At 38.0% G+C, this 21250-nt stretch overlaps 1 protein-coding gene across 1 annotated transcript in view; it reads left to right on the forward strand.

Annotated features, from left to right (window-relative positions):
* Positions 1–21250, forward strand: part of PARVA (parvin alpha) — a 167781-nt gene that overhangs the window by 115017 nt on the left and 31514 nt on the right. The window contains exon 6 of the mRNA XM_074230326.1: positions 12745–12860. Within this exon, the coding sequence (XP_074086427.1) occupies positions 12745–12860 (116 nt within the window). The remainder of the gene's footprint in view (positions 1–12744; positions 12861–21250) is intronic.

Genomic DNA, 21250 nt, shown 5'->3' on the forward strand with positions numbered 1-21250 from the left:
CATGTAGTGAGAGTGTGGATAACCATCAGACAGATTACATAGACTCCATTGGAATCCTTGAAATGACTTTAAAAAAAGATCTCTAACACATAGAGGTATATTATTAGAGTGGTGAGGAAGTGAAACAGGAAGCCCTGTGGAGAATATCAAGAAAGACATGGAAAAGGATGAGTTGTCATCCTTACATTCTGAAAGTATCAAAATTGATGAGATCCATTAAATTTACAAGGTTGTTTTGAGACCCAAAGGACTTAATGTATATAAATACTTTAAAAAAAAACCCTGAAATTATTATTTGCACATTAGCTGTTTTTATAGTATAACTGGATTTCAGTGAGACAATTTACAGTCTTTTGAGTGTTGTCCTTCATTATCAAAGAAGACCATGGCATCAAATGAATGATGGCATGGCATGCACACTGTTGATTATAGTCTTGTGCAAAGACATTCTTCTTACTGCCTTTTCTAGAACTGTTATCACCCATGGCCTAATGTCATAGGAAATAGGAATACTGGTGATGACCTGGATGCTGTGGGAGTCCTTGGCTTTTTGGTTGTGTGTCCCTCACATATGAGCAAGGAACCATATCACTCTATCATATGCTGGTGCTGAGTAAAGCATCAGGATATGATTTTCTGGTGATAAGTATAGATGGTGTATGTACAGTAGACAAAGATTCAGAAGTGGTTGAATGGCAGTCCTTAATAGCTCCATATAATTTTGGAAGAAAGGTTCTAATGGAATATCCCTGGTCTCTGCACTTGGCCTTGGAGTCAGGAGGATGGGAGTTCGAATCCAGGCTCAGACACTGGCCACTTACTATCTGTGTGACTTTGAGCAAGTCATTTAACTCTGATTACCTCGCATTCAGGACCATCTCCAGTCATCCTGGTTTATAACTGGCCACTGGACCCAGATGGATCTGGAGGAGAAAGTGAGGCTGGTGACTTAGCACAGAACTCCCTTGCTTAAATCCAATTCATGTGCTTGTCTTGGTGTCACTTCCCTGATGTCATGGTCTTCTTTCGAGGATGAAGGACAAACAACAATAACTCGACTCTGTGTTTAACCTTTTTAATCATTGCTTTGGATTAAGAGGTATATATGATGTGATTAAGATGAAATGCTGTTCTGTTATAAGAAATGATAAACAGGATGCTCTCAGTAAAAAAAAACCTTACATGAGCAGATGCAATGGTAAATGTACTACATACAAAGTAACAGCAATGTTGTAGCATGATCAGTTGTGAATGACTTTTTCTCAGCAATAACTGTGACCCAAGAGAACTTTAAAGGACTTTTGTTAAAGAGTATTATTCAGGGTGGCTAGGTGGCGCAGTGGATAAAGCACCGGCCTTGGAGTCAGGAGTACCTGGGTTCAAATCCAGTCTCAGACACTTAATAATGACCTAGCTGTGTGGCCTTGGGCAAGCCACTTAACCCCATTTGCCTTGCAAAAACCTAAAAAAAAAAAAGAATATTATCCATCCCAAAGACAGAGCTGAGAGGATGTCTGAATAAAGACTGAAGCATGCCTTTTTCTTTTTGTTTCCTTGAGGTTTCTCTTTTTTTGGGGGGGGGGGATTATGTTTATTTTTACAACATGACTTATGGCAATGTTTTTCATGACAATTTTTAACCTATATCAAATAACTTTTCTTAATGAGGGGGAGTGGGGTGGGAGGAAGGGAGAGAATTTGAAACTCAAGATTTTAAAAGTGAATATTGAAATTTGTTTTTGTATATAACTGGAGGAAAAATAAAATAAAATACCAGAAAAGAAGAGGTAGCTATGAGGGTGGTGAAGAGGTAAGACAGTAAACTCTGTGGAAAAAATTAAAAAAAAGACATGGAAAAGGGTAGCACAGGATGAATTATGATCTGCACATTCTGAGGGAATATCAAAATTGATGCAATTCTTTGGATAAGCTAAACTTAAAAGGTTGTTTTGAGATCCAACAGGTATTAAGAGCTGCTTATTAAATTTGCAAACTACCCAAAGCCAGAAAGATTAGCTAAAATGTCGAATGTCAGAATCAGGATAGTACATTGAATTCAATCTGAGAAGAAGTATAATTGGAATAAATCCTAATCCCTACTTTTGGGTTCAAGAAATAAATTGTAAATATTTTCTCATCAGAATTTTACTGTCTAGTTATGGTTTATTTTTTAACTGCCTTGATGAATTATCCCAACTAGAATTTTTTAAAATAATTTATTTTTTCCAAAGTCATTTTTGAAAAATTTCCTGTTTCAAATTTCCCCCGGCTCCTTCCCTATACCCCTCTCCAAGATGGCAAACAACCTGAAATAAGTTATACATGTGCAATAATGTAAAACATATTTCTACATGTTATGAAAGAAGAATCAGAACAAAAGGGGAAAAATCACAAAAAACACCAAGATTAGTTAAAATGGTATGCTTCAATCTGTATTCAGTCTCCATCAGTTCTTTCTCTGAATTTGGATAGCATTTTCCATCATGAGTCTTGGATCATTGTCTTGCCGAGAATAGCTAAGTCAGTCACAGTTGTTCACAGGCTTTTGCTGTTCCTGTGTACAATGTTCTTCTGATTCTGCTCATTTCAATCAGCATCAGTCCATGTCAGTCTTTCCAGGTTTTTCTTCAAATAGCATTTATTAAAGGATTTCGGTGGTAGACAATATTCCGTGGTAGGCAATATATACAATTGAAGAAACATGGCCTGTCAACAGTGAAGAAGATTTGGGAACATTTGTGGCCTACAAGTTCACTATGACTTTTGATGACATGAAACCAGCATGAAAGTCACAATTTCTTGCACAACCTTTTGTTGGTATTGTTGTTGTTCATATCAAATAGTGCTTGTCAATAATGGTTAAGCTCATAATTAAAATTAAAAAATTAAAGAAAAGGCTGAGGATAAGGGAACTGATCTGAAAATCAATGAGTGGAAATTTATACAAAATCAAAGTTAGATTTGACATAAGAAAAAACTCCATTGCAATTCATTAATCCTATCCAAAGGATAAAAATAGATTGCCTCTTGAGGTATATAGTCTGTAAAAGTCTTCAAGCAGAGCCTGGATGCTACACAAGGAATTTCTGCTCCATTTCAGGTTGTCCCAAGCAGCTTCTGAGGTCCCTTTCTACTTTGTGAAATTCTTGAAAAGTTTTAGAAAGCAGGAAGCCTTGAATGTCAAACTAGAGTTTGAACAGTGCTTGACAGACACTGCTAGCCATTCAAGTGTGTGGAGAAGGGGAATGAAATAGTGAATGCAATTTTAGAAGCAAAATTACTCTACCTTGTAGAGGTATGAGATGGAACAAAAGGTGAATTGGGAGTATTTTCTTTTCTGGCATTGATTGCTGACTCAAGATTCCATAAGAAACTCAGAACTGACAAAGCTTCTATGTGGGAAAAAAAAAAAACACTTTTTTCATCCGAGTCTTGCTGCTCATTTAAGGTTTAAAAAAAAAAAGTTTGGTTAGTTTACTATAATTATGCAGTCATTAAGCATCTATTATGTACCAAACATAACACAGTATAAGTAAAATATAGTCTCTGGCTTTCCAAAGGGTTCATATAATGGAAGAGACAACTTGTAAACTCCTATATACAAACAAGATAGAGCCAGGATAAATTGAAATCGGCAACAGACAAATGGAATTGTCTCTGGAGGTTGGATCATATCAGTTGTCTTCCCAATATGGGAATGCCCTTCTTGCATAGAAAATCTCATTTGCTAGAGGAAACAAGGGAATAATCTCAGTGTCCTAAGTGAATCAGAAATCTAACATGTATCTAGGAGCAGTTGTTATCAGCTTCTATTTCTCTGCATGAGTTATTTCTAGGCATCTAGAACTTTATGGATAAAGTGTTAGACTTAAAGAGTCAGGAAGACCTAGATTCAAATACACCTCAAATCCCACCCAACTTATATGATCCTGGACAAGTTACTTAATCCCAGTCTACCTCAGTTTTCTCATTTATAGTACTTTCTTCACAGAGGTTGTTGCAAGGATTAAATGAAATAATATTTGCAAGTGTTTTCAAACTTCATTGTTGTTTGTCCCCAAGAAGATCATGGTATCAGGAAGTGGATGCCATGACAAGAAGCAAATTGGATTTGAGTGAGGTGATGATATGCCAAATCACCAGTATCACCTTCTCTTCTGGAACTATATGGGTCCAGTGCCCAGATATGGATCAGATCGAATGGAGATGGCCCCCAGATGTAAGGCAATCACTCATCCAAAGTCACCCAGCTAGTCTGGGTCACATTTGAATTCAGATCCTCCTGATGCCAGGACCAGTCTCTATCCACCTAGCTGCCTTAAAGCACCATGTAAATGCTAGTTATAATAATAATAATAATACAAAATTATTATTAATAATAATCTACCCTCATACCTATGACAAATCCCTTATTCTCTTCTGCCACTCATTTGTAGAACAATAAGGATGCATTTAATGGTCCTTACTTTCATGGGAATGTAAGTTAAGTCACTAATAAGGGAGAGATTTTCACACAAAAGCAAATATTCATTAATTGGAGAATGCTACAAGTATCAGGTCCAACAAAAATTTCCTCTTACTGTGCACATGTAGAGTCCTTGCCCTACAGTAATGTATCAGTGAAAATTAGAAAATAACCATTCATTTCACCAGTATCAAGAGATATCAGGACTTATTTAGCTTAGTACATAATAGTTAATAATTGCTATTGCTCCATCATTCTAGTTATGTCCCCCTTTTTGTGAATCCTTTTGGGATTTTCTTGGCCAGGATCCTGGAGTAGTTTACCATTTCCTTCCTCAACTCATTTTACAGATGAGGAAACCCAAGATAGACAGTGCTAAGTCCCAATGTCACACATCTAGTATTGGAGGCCAAATTTGAAGGTCTTAGGTCTTCTTGAATTCAAGTCCAGGGGTCTGTCCATTATGATGCCATCTAGCTGTCCTATAGTTTAAAAAAGTTACCATTTAGATGTGATTCTTTAAGCACTTTAATATATAGCAAGGCACTTTTAATATACTATCTTCTTTGATTCTCACAACAACTCTGAGGGAAGTATACTTATCTTCCTTTGCAAATAAGGAAACTGAAGTAAGTAGAGAGTAAATGACTTGCCCAGGGTCACACAGCTAATTAGTATATAATTTGAATTCTAGTTCACAGAGTAAGTGTTAATAAAATTTGTTGAATCAAATTATAGGACAGGAATAGGATTAGTTATAACCTATTTGGTGGTCTGGATCCTTGTCCCCTGAGTCTACTACATTTTGAAAGTATCAATGGATGTCAGCTACAGAGGCCCTAAGGTGCTGACCTCTTTGAGATAATTTGATGTGAAAACCTAAGCACATTTTGTTAGCATCCCACTGTAGGGATGGACCTACTTGTTTGGGAAGAAGTTATTAAACTTCCTATTAAGGAAAAAAATAAGCCTGGCATTTGAACTGGTACATGTTAGTGAGACTCTAGGCCTGACTAGCAGTATTCCTCTTTGAAAAGGAGAAACCAGAGCTGACAGAAGAGATACTCAGGAGGGTCAGTGATTAATTCTTCATTTTAAGGCTTTCAGTTGCAGTTCATTTGATATATTTTAGGTTGTGTTAAGTAAGTGATCAGAGCCAGTACAAAACCTTCTTTGAAAAGCTGAGATAATACCAAACCTGAGTATGTTGAGGAGGAATGTTTGAGTCATTCTCTTTTGTTAGCTATTACTCAAAGCTTCAGCCAAAGTAGACTCATTTATCATACCGCAGACAGAGTGACACTGAAAAATGGATAAAGTTCATGGTAAAAATACAAAAAAAAAAGATGCTGTTTTGATATCTCCATAAATTAGCAAAGAATCAAGACAAGGGAGAGTTCAGGGCTTCTTGGTTATGGAGAGGTACTGTTTGAAACAACAAGATAGGAGTTTGAGACTCTGCAGATGTAGAACATCATCACCTTTGGTTTGAAAGTAATATTATGGTCTCCCTTACTGTCTTCATCTAAGAATGAAAACATCTCTAGTAGAAATGGGTCTTGCCCCAATCCTCCAACTATCCATCCATCTGTTCCTTCAACAAACATTAATAAAACACTATTAACTATTATTATTATGTACTAAGCCCTGAACACATTCAAAAATATATAATTTTCATTGTTTTAGTGGTTGTTATGTTAGTGGCTAAATGATTCAGTGGATATACTAGAATTGAAGTCAGGAAGACCTTGAGTTCAAATTCTATCATTTTTATAGTTGTATGACTGAGCAAGTCACTTCACTTTTAACCTTTTTTTTTCTTTCAAAGACCTTGCCACTCCAAATATTTATGTAAGACTATTTGTGCCCAATTTGTGGTAGAGTCTTCGAAGCTCCTTCTTAGTCTCCCTTGCTGGATGGATATCCATAGCATTCCCTGTTCTGATGTCAGAGATCTGTCCCAGAATCTCTTTTCTGTCTCTGTACTCTCTTTGTGACCTCATCAGTCTCCATAGGTTTAATTATCATCTCTATACAAATGACTCCCAAGTTCTAGTTCTTCATCCCTATCTATTAGATTTGTCAACTTGGATGTCATGTAGGCATTTCTAATAACTTATCCAAAGCAAGACTCCTTCTCTCTAATTCCCTTCCCCGCCCTTTCTGAACTTCCTGATTTCTATTGAAGGCATCCTTCTTGTCTCCTAGGTTTGTACCACCTTGACATTGTTCTTGGCTCTTCATTTTTTCCTCACCTCATGTGTCTAGCCATTTGCCAAATGTTGCCATTTTTACCTCACCAACATCTCTCACATATGTCCCCTTTTCTCGATTCCCATAATCACATCCTACTTTAGACCCTTGTCACCTCTCACCCGAACTATTGCAATAGACTCCAAGTTAGCCTCACTTCCTCAAGTCTTTCCCAGCTCCAGTTCATCTCCCACACAGCTGCCAAAGTGATTTCCTAAAGATTAAGTCTGACTATGTCATACCCACCTCCAGTCCACTCCCCCAACATAAACACACTCAATAAATTCCAGTGGCTTCCCATTACCTCTGGGAGCAAATATAATAAACCACTCTGGTATTTAAAATTAATTACAACTTGGCCCTAATCTACCTTTTCAACCTTCATCCACATCATTTTCTATGCAGTTGAAGGTCCAGCCAAACCATCCTTTTTGCTGTTCCTCATGAATCACACTCCATCTTTCATCTCTGGGTCTTTTTCAATATGTTTATCATGTTAAGAATGTATTTCCTCATCCTCTCCATCTCTCCATCACTGGTCTCTGACAGCACTCAGTTAAAGCACCTTTCTATATGAGGTCTTCCTAGTGGCACCAGCTGCCAAGGCCTTGCCATTCAAAGTTACCTTTTATCTGTTTTGTATGTATTGTACATGTTTACATACCTATAGATGTGTGTATATGTCTTATATAAATGTGCATAATATACAAAAATTTCTGTAAATAAAAATAAATACAGAAAAATATAACTATATAAAGCACAAATTTATATAAAATTAAAAATGAATATGTATATATAAATACAAATAATTTTACATAAATATTATATTTATACATATCCACACATGCTATTTCCTCCATGTTAGACTACAAACTTCTTAAAATTAAGAAATAATTTGGTTTTTTTGGTATTCTCACAACCTATTATGTTTGGCACATTTAAGGCACTTAAGAAAAGCTTGTTGATTAATATTATTATCATTATTATAAGCATGCATTTGTGTCTGGAGGCTGCAGTTGATAGATGTCATGGATAGGGACCAGACCTGTGATTCCATTTGTTGAAGAAAAAGTTAGTGCTCTGTGTTTTAGCCTTAAGCCTGCCTGAGGCATATTTATTAATTTTATTCTAATAAAGACAGACCAACAGACAGAGATAGAGATAAAGAGACAGAAAGAGAAGGATGGAGGGAGAGACAGAGAAACACATAGATAAAGACAGAAGATGATAGAGAGAGAGAGAGGGATGGAGGGACAGAGGAAGAAGCAGACAGAGACAGAAACAGAGAGAGAGATGGAAAGAGAAGGAGGAGAGAAGAAAGGAGAATACAAAGAGAAAAAAATTCATCCTGCATTTGTAAATTTTAACACCTCTGACAATTTTTAGGATTCAAGAACCAAGAAAAATTCCACAATTAAATGGAACAGTTATAATTTTTATTTGTAGACAGGCTATGGGAAACTGCCCAGATAAAGAACTCTTTTAACAAATACAGATCAACACCTTAGAGAGTTGTCCAAGACAATAGGGTCAGACTCAAATAGAAGAGGCCATTAAATGGTATAAAAGAATCCCTATGAGCTGGATGTTGACTTTTTTGTTGCTATTGTTGAGTAATTTTACTTGTTTTCAACTCTCTGTGATCCCATTTGGGGTTTTTCTTAGCAAAGATACTAGAGTGGTTTGCCATTTTCTTCTTTAGCTGATTGTTCAGATGAGGAAATCAAGGCAAATAGAGTTAAATGACTTGCCCAGGGTCACATAGTTAGGTTATCTGAGGCCACATTTGAACTCAGGTCCCTCTGACTTCAGGACCTGTGGCCTATCCACTGCCCTACCTATCTGTTTTATGTTGACTTAGAAAGCTATATGTTAAAATTATCTGAGTTATATTGATATTGATTTTGTTACATATCCCCCAATTCCATTTTAATTTTAGAGCAGTACTCAAGAGTGTTGTGGGCTATTTGACACCTCTGATCGAGGGTACCCAGAGTTTACTTGAGGTCACAAATAAACACTATGAGTCAAGGCTAGAATTAAACCTTAACTCTGAGACTCATTTTCTATCCTCCTTCCCTGTCAGCTAGGTGACACAGTAGATATAGCACTGGCCTTGGAGTCCAGAAGATGGGAATTCAAATCTGGCCTCAGATACTTACCACTTTCTAACTGTGTGATCCTTAGGCAAGTCACTTAATCCTGAGTGCCTCACATCCAGGGCCATTTCCAGTCATTCTGGTTCATTTCTGGCCCAGATGACTCTGAAGGAGAAAATGAGACTGATGACTTAGCACAGCAGCCCCTCACTCAGATCCAATTCATGTATTTGTCATGGTATCACCTCCCTGATGTCATGGTCTTCTTTGAAAATGAAGGACAAATCCTCTTCCTAATGCTAAACAAAGATAAAGACAATCCTTAACCAAAACAAAGAAAAAAAGAAACAATACCAACAAAACCTCCAACTTTTACAATCCAGTTGTAAAGATAATAGAAGTACTAAAATAAATACAAATTGATTAATATTAAGGGCAGATGTTAAAAAATGCTAAGTGAGAACATAGGATTCCTCTAAATTGGATTCAAGAACATTTATTGAGTCCTTACTATCTTGCAGGCAGCCTTGGAAGCAAGAAGACCAGAGTTCTCTCCTACTTCTACCATATTGGTTTTTTGATCATGGACAAATCATTTAACTTCTATATGGCTCAGTTGTCTAAAAGTTTAAGTTGCTAAATTGCTAAACTATATTTGTTGAGGGAGTTTTTGCCTCAGTGAAATCCCAGGTCTTCCTTCTACTCCACCCATGAAAAATGTGCAAGGAGTTTTAGTAGGTAGAGGAGATTCAAAAACAAAACAAAACAACCCCTGCCCTTGAGGAACTTACATGAGCTGGGTTGGTGGGAGGAGGGGAGGGGCAGGGGAAGCAAGATGACATGTACACAGGAAGTAAATAAAAGTAATTTTAAGTGGAAATGAGATCATAGTATTTAGAGTTGGAAATGACCTTAGAAATCATCTTGGTTCACCCCATTTCATAAATGAAGAAACTGAGAGCCATATTGGTGAAATGGCTTGTTTAAGGTCACTTGCATAAATGGGAGAGCTGGGATTCAAACTCAGGTCTTCTGACTCTGAATCCAGTGCTCTTTCCAGTATAATCTGCTGCTTTACCTTGGGGAAGAAGGGAACATAGTTGTTCTGCAAGATTTCTCTCTAGCCAGTGCCACAAATGCAATGTGTTCAAAGTTGTATTTATCATCTTCTCCCCAAGACAACCTCCCCCCTTCTGACTTCTTTTTCTGTTAATGAATACAGCCATTCTTCCATACATCCAGCTTAAAATTTGGGAATTCTTCATAATTTTTCTTGTTTTCCCCCACACATGCCTCAAAGAAGACCTGGTATGGTCTTACTGACTCTTGACCTTTCTCTTCCTTTCCATTCTCAGTACTAATACTCAAGTGGTAACCTAGGATTAAAAGTTGGAAGAGAATGCAAAAATGTTGTTTGTGCATGGATGTCTCCCCCCATTAGATCATATAACCCTAAATCCCATTGGCATGGGACTTTCTCCTCACTGATAGAGTTGAATACCCTGTTCTGCAGAAAGTGTGGATGAACTTGAACAGAGAGGCAAAATTTCAGCCTTCTTCAGACTTCTTTTATATTCTTCAGTCTTTAAGTTGTCTTCTCAGAATCTTTTCCTTCAGTGACTTGAAGTCGGGTTGACCTCTTCCATGTTCCCTCCTGAAACTGGAAACCAGAAGCATGCTAAGCAACTTGACCCTTGAAGGGTTAATGTAAGATGTTGAGTAGTTTTGATGTTTTATCTTTGTCCAGGATGCTTGCTCTTCTATTCAAGTTCTTCAGAGTTTCATGATGGTGTGAAGTTGACTCTGGTTCTTGAAGACAAGCTCAGGCAGGTCCTACCAAATGGAAAGCCTTCAATTACTGGTCAGAGACTAGACACCTGTCACCTGAGGACCAGCTCAGAAAGTTACTGATAAAGCATCCCAAGGTTGACCATGAGACAACCAAGTTGTCTAGAGTGAGATCACTTCTAGTGTCAAGGATTAGAGAAGTCTTAATGAAGGGATCAATATTTGAAGTAGGTCTTTTAATGAGGAATCTTCCCATCTTGAGTCTTAAACAGTTGTGCATTCCTTCCCTAATCCCCCTCATCAGCCCTCCATTATGTAATGGTACAGACTTTAATAACATCAGCTTCTTCCCAAGGTGTTGTAGTTTCCATACCAATAATCTCTTACCTCGGTCCCAGAGTTTATTGCCTAAGAGTTCATAGTTCTTGTGGATCTGGAGGCTCTGAAGGAGCATTGGAATTCCTTAAATATCAGTACTGTTCTCACTTCTCCATACTTTGGCATTGAATAAATTGATACACATGAGACAGCAGTGGGTAGAGTGTCAGACCTAGAGTCAGGAAGACTCATCTTTGTGAATTCAAATCTGGTCTCAGATACTTAGTAACTGTATGACCCAGTATAAGTCATTTAACCCTCAATTTTCTCATCTGTAAAAATGATCTGGAGAAGGAAATGGCAAATCATTCTAGTATCTTTGCCAAGAAAATCCCAAATGGGGTTATAAAGAGTTGGACATGACTGAAAACAACTTAAGAAAACTGAACTGATGCAGAGTAAATGAACAGAAGAAGCAGAGAATAATTTACATAATCAGAACAGCATTGTAAAGACAAACAACTTTGAAAGACATAAGAATTCTGAATAATGCAGTGAACAACCATAATCCCAGGGAACAGATAATGATGTATACTATCTTTTGACTGAGATGACAGACTTAAAATGCAGGATGAGACTTGGCCAACGCAGAAGTTGGTTTTACTTGATTATATGCTCATTTGTTATAGGGAGTTGATTTTTTTTTAATAGGGCTGTGTAGGAGGGAGAAAAAATAATTTTTAATTGTAAAAAATAAATTGTAATTTTAAGAAAACTATATATAATGAGACCTCCTTTCAAGTATCCTGAGTGCTATGGAAGAGGAAACCTTGACCAGTTCTGAAGGAAGTCAGAGTCTCAGAGATAGAACATTAGGGTAGAGTCTGAGAAGGTGTCATCTAGAGTTTTCATAATGAGAGGATACTCCAATCCTCAGGGCCTGAGACAGCTCCCCACCCCAATTCAGGGACATAACTAGCAAGTTTCATATTCATTCTTGGCCTAATTTCTACTTTCATTTACTATGATTCTTCAAAGCAACAAACATACTAAGGAACCCTTTCCCAATCCCTCTTAATTCTAGTGTTTTCTTCTATTAAGAATTTCTTATCTATCTCACATATAGCCTGTTTGTTGATACATGGTTGTTTGTTGTGCCCCCATTAGATCATAAGCTCCATGTGGGCAAGGGCTATCTTTTGGCTCTTTTCATATTCTCAGAGCTTAGTACATAGAAGATACTTCTTAAATACGTTTTGACTGACTGACAGACCAGTTTTGTTTTATTCACTTCTCTCAACAAATATAATAGATTTTAAAGCTCTTTGACAACAGGAATTATCTCTTTTAGTTTTGTTTCACCAGACCTGAGCACAGTATCTTGAACTAATATTTCCTTTTTTTTTTTAGTTTTTTTCAAGGCAATGGGGTTAAGTGGCTTGCCCAAGGCCACACAGCTAGATAATTATTAAGTGTCTGAGGCTGGATTTAAACTCAGGTACTCCTGACTCCAAGGCCAGTGCTCTATCCACTGTGCCACCTAGCCACCCTTGAACTAACATTTCCTAATTAGAACAATATTTAGACTATGTTTTAATTTAAGGAGATCATATGTGAAAAATCAGTACCCACTTGAAAAAAGTTGACTTGGGAGGACTTGAAGAAGAAGCTATTTGGCCCCCTTCTCAGGGAGCCTTTAGAAAGGATTTTTTTCAAGAACTGGTTACACTGTATGACCTCTGAAGCCACTACCAACTTTATGGGAGTCTGGTATTCCAAAAGTAGAAATCCCCTGATATTTTGAATCATTTTTCATTTCAGCCGTCCATGCCAAGAGCCTTGTGGCGATCCTGCATCTTTTGGTGGCTTTGTCCCAGTATTTTCGAGCCCCAATACGACTCCCGGACCATGTTTCCATTCAGGTTGTGGTGGTTCAGGTAAGAAGGGTAGAATGCTATTTTTCAAATGTGTGTAAGTGCTGCATTTATCTGTGTATATATGGTATAAATATAAGGGATGGATGTGTTTGTATATGTAGGTAGGTGTATTTCTAGGGGTGGTGACTGTACATGCATAGGTATGGCTTATAAATGTAGGAAGTTTGCTGGCAAAGCCATGAGAAAGATAGACTATATTAGACTATATATGCATGTGATAACATGCATTTGAGGACTGTGGTATCTGTGTCCTATATGTATTTGGATATGTGGGATGGATGGGTATGTGCATATATATACATATATACATATATACATATATGTGTATATATATATATATATATATATATTCAAGTTGCCAACTAATGGTACTCAGAGCAGCACAACTGGAGTTAGAAGTAACCTACTCCCAGTTTAAAAGATGAAATTTCTATTTTTCTAGATGTATTAATAGTTCTTGGTTCCCATAGAAAAAATGGGCAGGCTTTTTGTGATAGGGAGAGAAAAGTTACTCCATTGTTCATCCCTTAACCGAGCCCTAGCAGAGCAGGCAGGTATGTTCTTTAGCCCTGGTAGTACTCATAAATTCCCAGAATTCAAGGTACAGGGCTGGGCTGTGGGTACACAGGATATTTGGGGCATGGACAGCCTCTTGGATGATAGAGACCTGAAGGAGGGACCCGAGATAAAGTATAATAAGCAGTGAATTCCCCTCAAGAAATCAACAAGTCAATTGACAAATCTTTATTCAGCATCTGCTATTGGCCATTGAAAAGAGATCTGAAAACATCAGATTTTGAAAGATTTGCCAGTCTTTCAGGTTCTAATCATCAATTATTTATATCTATTATTATAATTATTATAATCTATTATTATTATGTGCCAGGCCCTATATTAAGTCCTAAGGATAAAAAGAAAGGCAGATGTACCCATTTTTCTGAAGTTTACAATCCTTTTCAGAGAAGGCACAGGAGAGATTTCCCCCACCCCCAGTCCATCATATTCCTCTCTCTCATTAGCTGTCAGTTCCTTTTATTTAGGAAAACAATATTTATTATCTCTCCTTATTGATAGGGGGCTTTGTCACTTTGTCACCTGCATGACCTGCAAGTCATCTCATCCCTTTAAGTCTCAGTTTCTTATTCTGTTCAATTAAGATGTCTTAAAGGACCTATCTGACTCTAAATGCTAGGCATTCTACTTTGCTTTAATAAAATTCACCTGATTGACAAGTGATATTCTTATTCCCTATACCTAGGAGCTATTCCATGCCTCTCTAGACTAGGATAGGGAAGAGCCAAGGAAGAACCCAAGATTTTCATCAGAGAACACATATATTAATGATACGCATGAAGAAGTTGCAAAGGGACACCAGATTGGTTTGAGAAACCAGGGTTTGGTTTGGTTTTTAAATCTATAAAACAGTATGGAACATGTTAACTATGGGACAATAATAGGACAAATGAAAATTCCTGTAGGCAACTAAAAATTGCTGTCATCATCATTCCTTTCATCACCATCATTATCATTATTGATATTATAATTTGCATTGTTTTGTGTCTGGTCCTGGGGAAGATTGGGACAAGAGCACAAAGAGACTGGATTATAGAAAAGAGGTCATGGCTGAGGCTGTAGAGATGCGCATCTTTGACCCAGAGATTGAGGACATGGAAATTACTTCGCCAAAAGAGTGAGGGAGAAATAAAAATGGGCTTAGAATTAGGAAGACTCATTTTCATGAATTCAAATATGGCTTCAAACATCTACTAATTGTGTGACCCTGGACAAGTCACTTAATCCTGTTTGCCTAGTTTCCTCATCTATAAAATAAGCCGGAAAATGACTCTAGTTCTCTGCCAGGAAACTCCCAAACAGAGTCATGAAGAGCTAGGCATGACTGAAATAATGGAACAACAAAAAAAGAGATAAAAGAGGAGAGGAATCTGGACTGAGCCTTAGAGAACAGAGACCTGAATGGTGAAAGGAGCCAGGTAAAGAAGCCAAGAAGGGTTAGTTAGAGGAATACAAGAGAATTGGGGGGGGGGGGGTATTTGACTCCAGTGGACAAAAAGCCAGAAGTACTAGGTGAAAACTACAAAGTGATAAATTCCTGTCTTGATGAGAGAAACAACATTCTAACAGTGTGAGTTGTTCAAAAGTAGAATAGGCTTCCTCTCAGTGCAGTAAGTCCCCCTTCGTTGGGAACCTTAAAACAGATGCTAGACTCCCACCACTAGGCTGATGTGTGATGGGAATTCTTTCAGAGATTGGAGTTAAAGTAGACAGCTTCTGAATTCCCATTCAGCTCTCAAATTTGGTGGTCCAGGGAAATGGCAAGGAAAAGGAGAATCTCAGGAAAGAATGACAGAGGCAGCTAGGTGGCACAGTAGACAGAGCACCCACCCCAGAGTCAGGAAGATCTGAGTTCAAATCCAGCCTCAGAGACTTAATAATTACTTATCAGTGTGACCTTGGACAAGTCACTTTGACCCCATGCCTTGCAAAAAAACAAAAAAAAAGGGGAAAAACCCCTTTGTCTCTTGTAGTACTGAGCAAAAGAATTGGCATACATTAGGTGCTTTAATATTTTCTGACATGGCTTGTGGTCTCTTGTCAAATGTGTTCACATTTCAGTTTAGCAATGTTTCTTCTAAAATGTGCTGTTCAGAACTGAACATAGCAGCCTGGAGATGGAAAGGGAGTTAAGAAAGCCTCGGTTTACAATTTGAATAAATCATTCAATCTTTGTGAGCTTCTGTTTTCTTATTTATAAAATGAAGATCATAGCATTCACATTATCTATCTGAGAGAATGGTTGGAGGAAAGGGTTTTGTAAAACTCTGCAGAACATTAATTTTAATATTAAGACAAGTGTATATATGGGCAGCTCCTCCTAGAGCAGGATTTCTTAACCTGAGGCTATGGATAGATTTCATCAAGTTTATGAACTTAAAATGGGGGGAAAAATTACATCTTTATTTTCACTAGCCTCTAACTGAAAACAGGCATTGCCTAAATTATGAATTAAAAAATTATTCTACAAATAGGTCCATAGATTTTATCAGATTGCCAAAGAGGTCCAAAAAGTTCTTTTGTGCTATAAGGTCTCAGTAAAGTCAGAGATGAAATCATCTCAGAAAATGAAGGAAAGGGAAAGGCAAGAGGCATTCTGAGAAAAGAAAGCCCTAGAAAAGGCAATATGTGAAAGTAAGTGGAGCTGATGAGAGATGAAGATGGAACTTGGCAGCAATATAGAGGGCACAGCAAAAAGGAGAGAGCTTGAGTTTCTATCAAGCAAGGCTGCAAAGTTCCTGCAACTTTGTCCAACTATGCTTTGCAGCCTAAGAGCAGGGAAAGGAGATGCTGAAAATTGGTTCCATGGGCTTGGCAATAGTAAGATGGTGGGTAAAGAAGTATATAGCATGGGCCTGGTTTTTTCAGATATAGTTAACCATTAGTCATGAGATAGGGAGGCCAGGGGAGACAAAAAGAACTTAATGGAGGTGCAGCTAGGTGGCGCAGTGGATAGAGCACTGGCCTTGGAGTCAGGAGTGTACCTGAGTTCAGATCTGGCCTCAGACACTTAATAATTACCTAGCCGTGTGGCCTTGGGCAAGCCACTTAACCCCATTGCCTTGCAAAATCTAAAAAAAAGAAGAAGAAGAAGAAGAAGAACCTAATGACCCAGGCCAGATGGAAAGGGTAGCCTCTTCGATTGCCCCCAATCAATCAATCAATCAATAATCAATTATCTTGTACCTATTTCTTGTGTGCCAGGCTAGTGTTTTGAGTAATATCAGGAGGGTAGCTGTGATAAGAGAAGGAAAGTGAAAGATAGCTAGATTAGGGAAGAAGAGGAAGGGCATAGGGCCCCACGATAATAAGGTCCAGGGTCATGAAAAGCCACAAGAAATGGGCAGCCCTAGTCTCTTTAGTCCACATGACTCATTCCTCTTATTTCCAAGCTCTGGGCTTTGGCTCCTTCCCCAGTAGCTGGTCTCCTAGAATGTCCCTGCTGTGCCATACACAACTTCACAGTCCATTTGCCCAAGGCTAGTGCACAGTACCAGTAATCATAATGACAGTTGACATTTATCTAGCACTTAAAAGCTTACAAAGACCTTATGTGCATTACCTGCATATAGGAGTTCCTAAGCAGAGCTTGCTCTTTTGCTCTTTCTCAGAGCAAAAAAAAAAAAAAAAAAAAAATGGGTTGGGGTGGGATGAGGAAAGGAAGCTTCAAATAATATAATTTAGAGAGAGCTTTTAGATATGGTTCTTCTAACCAAACCAGCAACTTGGACTCTTTTAAATAATGATATTAATAGCTCACATACATTGTGACTAACTATAATCTAAGACATATTCATAATGATCTCATACTTTTCTATTAAATAATAATTCATATTTCTATAGAACTTTAGGATTTACAGAGCACTTTCCCAGCCTACTAGAGGCAGCTAGGTCACAAAGTAAATAGTATGCTTGGCCTGGAATTAGAAAGACCTGAGTTCAGATGTGGCCTCACACACTTGCCATCTATATAATCCCAGGCAAGTCACTTTGTCTCAGTTTCCTAATCTGAAAAATGAGGATAATAATACTTCTAGGGTTGTGAGGATTAAATGAGACATTTATAAAGTGCTTAGCTAAATACCTGGCACATAGTAGGTACTTTTAAAATGCTGTTCCTCATCAATATAATACAAAGGAACGAGCTGAATTCAGAAGACCTGAGTTTTAATTCCATCTCTAAAGTTTAGAATCTATGTGACCTTAGAAAACTCCTGTTTCTGCAACTATAAATGAGGGGTTAAACTATATAAACTATCCCCTGAAACTCCTTCCAACTCTAGAATCTTCTAACCCATTCCCGTCATTTGATCCTCATACTAGCCCTGTGATGAGAAAATGAAAGCTGTTCAGGATGGCATATCGGATATTCAGGGAGACAGCATTTGAAGCCTAGAGAAGTTATGTGACTTGTCCAAAAACCTAGTATCTAAAGTGGAATTTGAACCAAGGTCATCTTGACCCCAAGTCCAGTGCTTTAATGCTGGTTTCATCTAGCTTCCCTGAACAGATTGTTCTTTCCTCTGGTGATATATCTCAAGAATTGTGTTCAGTTCTGGGTGCTACATTTTATAAGGGACAAACTGGGGTGTGAGCAGGGCAACAGAAAGAACATTTGATTAAACAAACATTTCTTCCACATCTGTTATGCACTGAGCCCTGTATTTTATACTATGGAAGATCAGAAGTTTAGAAAAGATGGTGTAGCTGCCCTCATAATGCTTATAGTCTGATAGAGAAATATGACCTCCATATGGATAACTCTACCATCATGTCAGTCAGTCAAAAGAACTGATGGTGATTATGTTGATGTCTCTCCTTCGTTCTTGAAAAAGACCATGACATCAAGTAGGTGAGCTATGAAAAGTAAGTGAATTGGATTTAAGTGAGAGGAGAGCTGTGCTAAGTCACCAGCCTCACTTTCTTCTCCAGAGCCATCTGGAGATAGCCTTGGATTTGGGGCAGTCAGAGTCAAATGACTTGCTCAAAGTCACATAGCAAGTACATGTCAGGTGTCTGAGGTCAGATTTGAACTCAGGTTCTCCTTTCTCCAGGGTTGATGCTCTATCCCCTGCACCACTATGGAAGACAAGACTATTTCAATGAAGAATCAAATTTCCTCTGCTTAGCTCCAAAGATCAGAATTAGGATCTGTGCATAGAAGGTAGAGAGAGGTCCTCGGTATAAGGATTCTTTAGCAATCAGAGTAGTCTTAAAATGGGAGGCACTTCCTCATGAGAAATGAGATCCCTGTCACTGGAAGTAAAATTGTCAGACCCATACTTCAAGTAGGAGGCTGACAAGATGATCTCTGAAGTCCTTTCTAATGCCTCCTATACCTTGTATAAGAATTTTCTGAGGTAGCAAGGTGGCACAGTGGATAGAGCATTGGCACAGGAGGACTGAGTTCAAATCCAGCATCAGTCACTTAACCCCAAGTGTTTCACCAAAAAAAATAAATAAATCCCTACCATATCCAATTCCTTATCAGCTGCCTCTCTGAAGGGATTTTCATGTCATCTTAACTATTACTATCATGTCTTTCAGTCTACATTATTTCTCTAAACCCCTGCCATAAGCATTGGAGAAGAGAATGGACTGCTGTTTTGAAGATGTAGCCATTCCAGATCCTTTTTTCTTGCCTTATTCTGAGTTCAAAAGAAGACATCAGCTGGATTGGTTGGATTTTTTTTTTAATTTCTCCTGAATATAATTTTGTTAGAGAGATGGAGAAAGTAGGGCACATTACATAAATGGCATCAATGCAATTCAGGTTTTAAAGGGTTTTTTTTTTCATTATCAAGTTAAACATGCACAAAAGCTGAAGGCAGAGGTGTCAGCAGGAATTCATTTATTGAAATACAAAAGGAAATATTCCAGGCACAAATACGTGCTAATGTGTTCTGACTAATCAGCTGGCTACTTAGGAGTCATTTTCACCCAGATGTTCTCCTTGCTTTGTATAAAACCATCAGTGATCCGACCTAATTAAACACTGAGCTTATATGCACATACAGTAGGAGGGGTAAAAGGAGAATAGAAAATGAATACCCCATATGGTCTGGGTTACAAGGGAGAGCTCCCTTTTCTTTTCCTGCTTTGACTGCATTCTAATTGATCTTAGACAATTAAGAATCTTGGTGTTTTAAGTTTGAATCATGTATTGAGAGTTGGAAGGGATCTTTGGGTTCTCATTTTATCAATGAACTTAGAAAAGAAAAACAACTCAATCACATAAGTAGTAAGCAGCAAAGTTAGTCCATATTATTGGACTCCAAAAGTAGTATGCTTAACACAGTGTCGTGCTACTCCCTTTATAAAGTATAAGCTGACTAGAGCTTTAAAAGGGCCAGACTCCACCCTCTTCTCTAAGTGTTTATGTTCCATAACCCTAAGAGAACATTCTCTAAGTTAACCCCTACCTTGGAAGTCTCCTTGTTGGCACCATATTAATTATTTCACGGATATAACATTTGCCTCTTTTTTTGGAGAGCGAGGAGGGAGAGAGGATAACTTTCTTTCCCTTCCATTAGCTACAGCTAATACCTTTTTTCTGACATTCCATTTCCCCAACTCCCAGGAAAAAATAGGACACCTTCTCTTAGGGTGGACAGGCAGTGGGTCTCAATAGGAGATTTACTATAAAACATTCATTGAAAATAATAGAGCCAGAATGTCTTGATTGCTTTTCACATGTACAGAAGTCTCTGCTGAATCACCAACATTTTCCTTTACCTCATCATTCTCTTTTTAACAGTATTTTATATGTAGCCTAGATCCTGTTTGCCTAGAAATCCTGTGGGTAACCCAGAAGGGTTCTAGATAACATGTATCTGGAACCAAAAAGATTCTAATGGTTAGAACAGTGGGCTAAACTGGAAGAAATGGAATTGGTTAGAGATAGATGTTATATCTTGTACTTTGGTTCCAAAAGTCAATTGCACATAAGGGAGACCATAGCTGATGTGAAAAAAAAAAAACTTATTTTTTTTAATGGATAATACAATTCACTCCCGTATCTTTGCCATGAAATCCCAAAAGGGGTCATGAAAAATCAGACATGATTGTATAGTCATGCAACAACAACAAAAACCAGTTCAAGATGAATCAACTGATTGACATGATAGTCAAATAAACTCATGCAAACGTAGGCTGCCTTCATAGAAGGGTAATGCCCAGAATAAGGGGACTAGAAATTAGACTGACCTCTGAGGTCAGAACATCTTGAAATAAAGGCTGGATGACCACCCATTGAAGATGTTGTAGAGAGTGTGCTAGTTGGTGTCTGAATCCTGAGAGCTACCAATTTTGAGATTCTATTGTTCTCTGGTAAACATGGCAAGGAGAAAGAAGGGAGGAACACAGGAAAAGAGAAAATGATTTAAACTTTCAATTTTAGGGAACTTTAAATTCCTTTCCCTCCCTCTTTCTTGCTGACCAGTTGACTTTCATCAAATCTTATTCTCAGTATCCAGGACCATCTCCATCATCTGATTCATAACTCACCTTTGGACCCAGATGCTCTAGAGGAGAAAGTGAGGCTGGTGACTCAGCACAGCCCTCCCTCACTCAAATCCAATTCATGTGTTTGTCATGGTCTTCTTCGAGAAAGAAGGACAAACATCATCACTATCCTCCTCAATGTAAGCTCAGTTTAGCTGTCTTGGTGTGAATTGGACTTTCCCAAGCATGTATACCCCATATTGGTATCCAATGCAGTGGCCTCACATACAGAAAGCTAGACTTCCTCCTCTGAGCATGCCCTCACCATGCTATTCTTACATCTACCTATTCCCCTTTCATTGCCTCTATATATA

The sequence above is a fragment of the Macrotis lagotis genome, chromosome 3, assembly GCF_037893015.1.
Source record: "Macrotis lagotis isolate mMagLag1 chromosome 3, bilby.v1.9.chrom.fasta, whole genome shotgun sequence".
Classification (NCBI taxonomy): domain Eukaryota; kingdom Metazoa; phylum Chordata; class Mammalia; order Peramelemorphia; family Peramelidae; genus Macrotis; species Macrotis lagotis.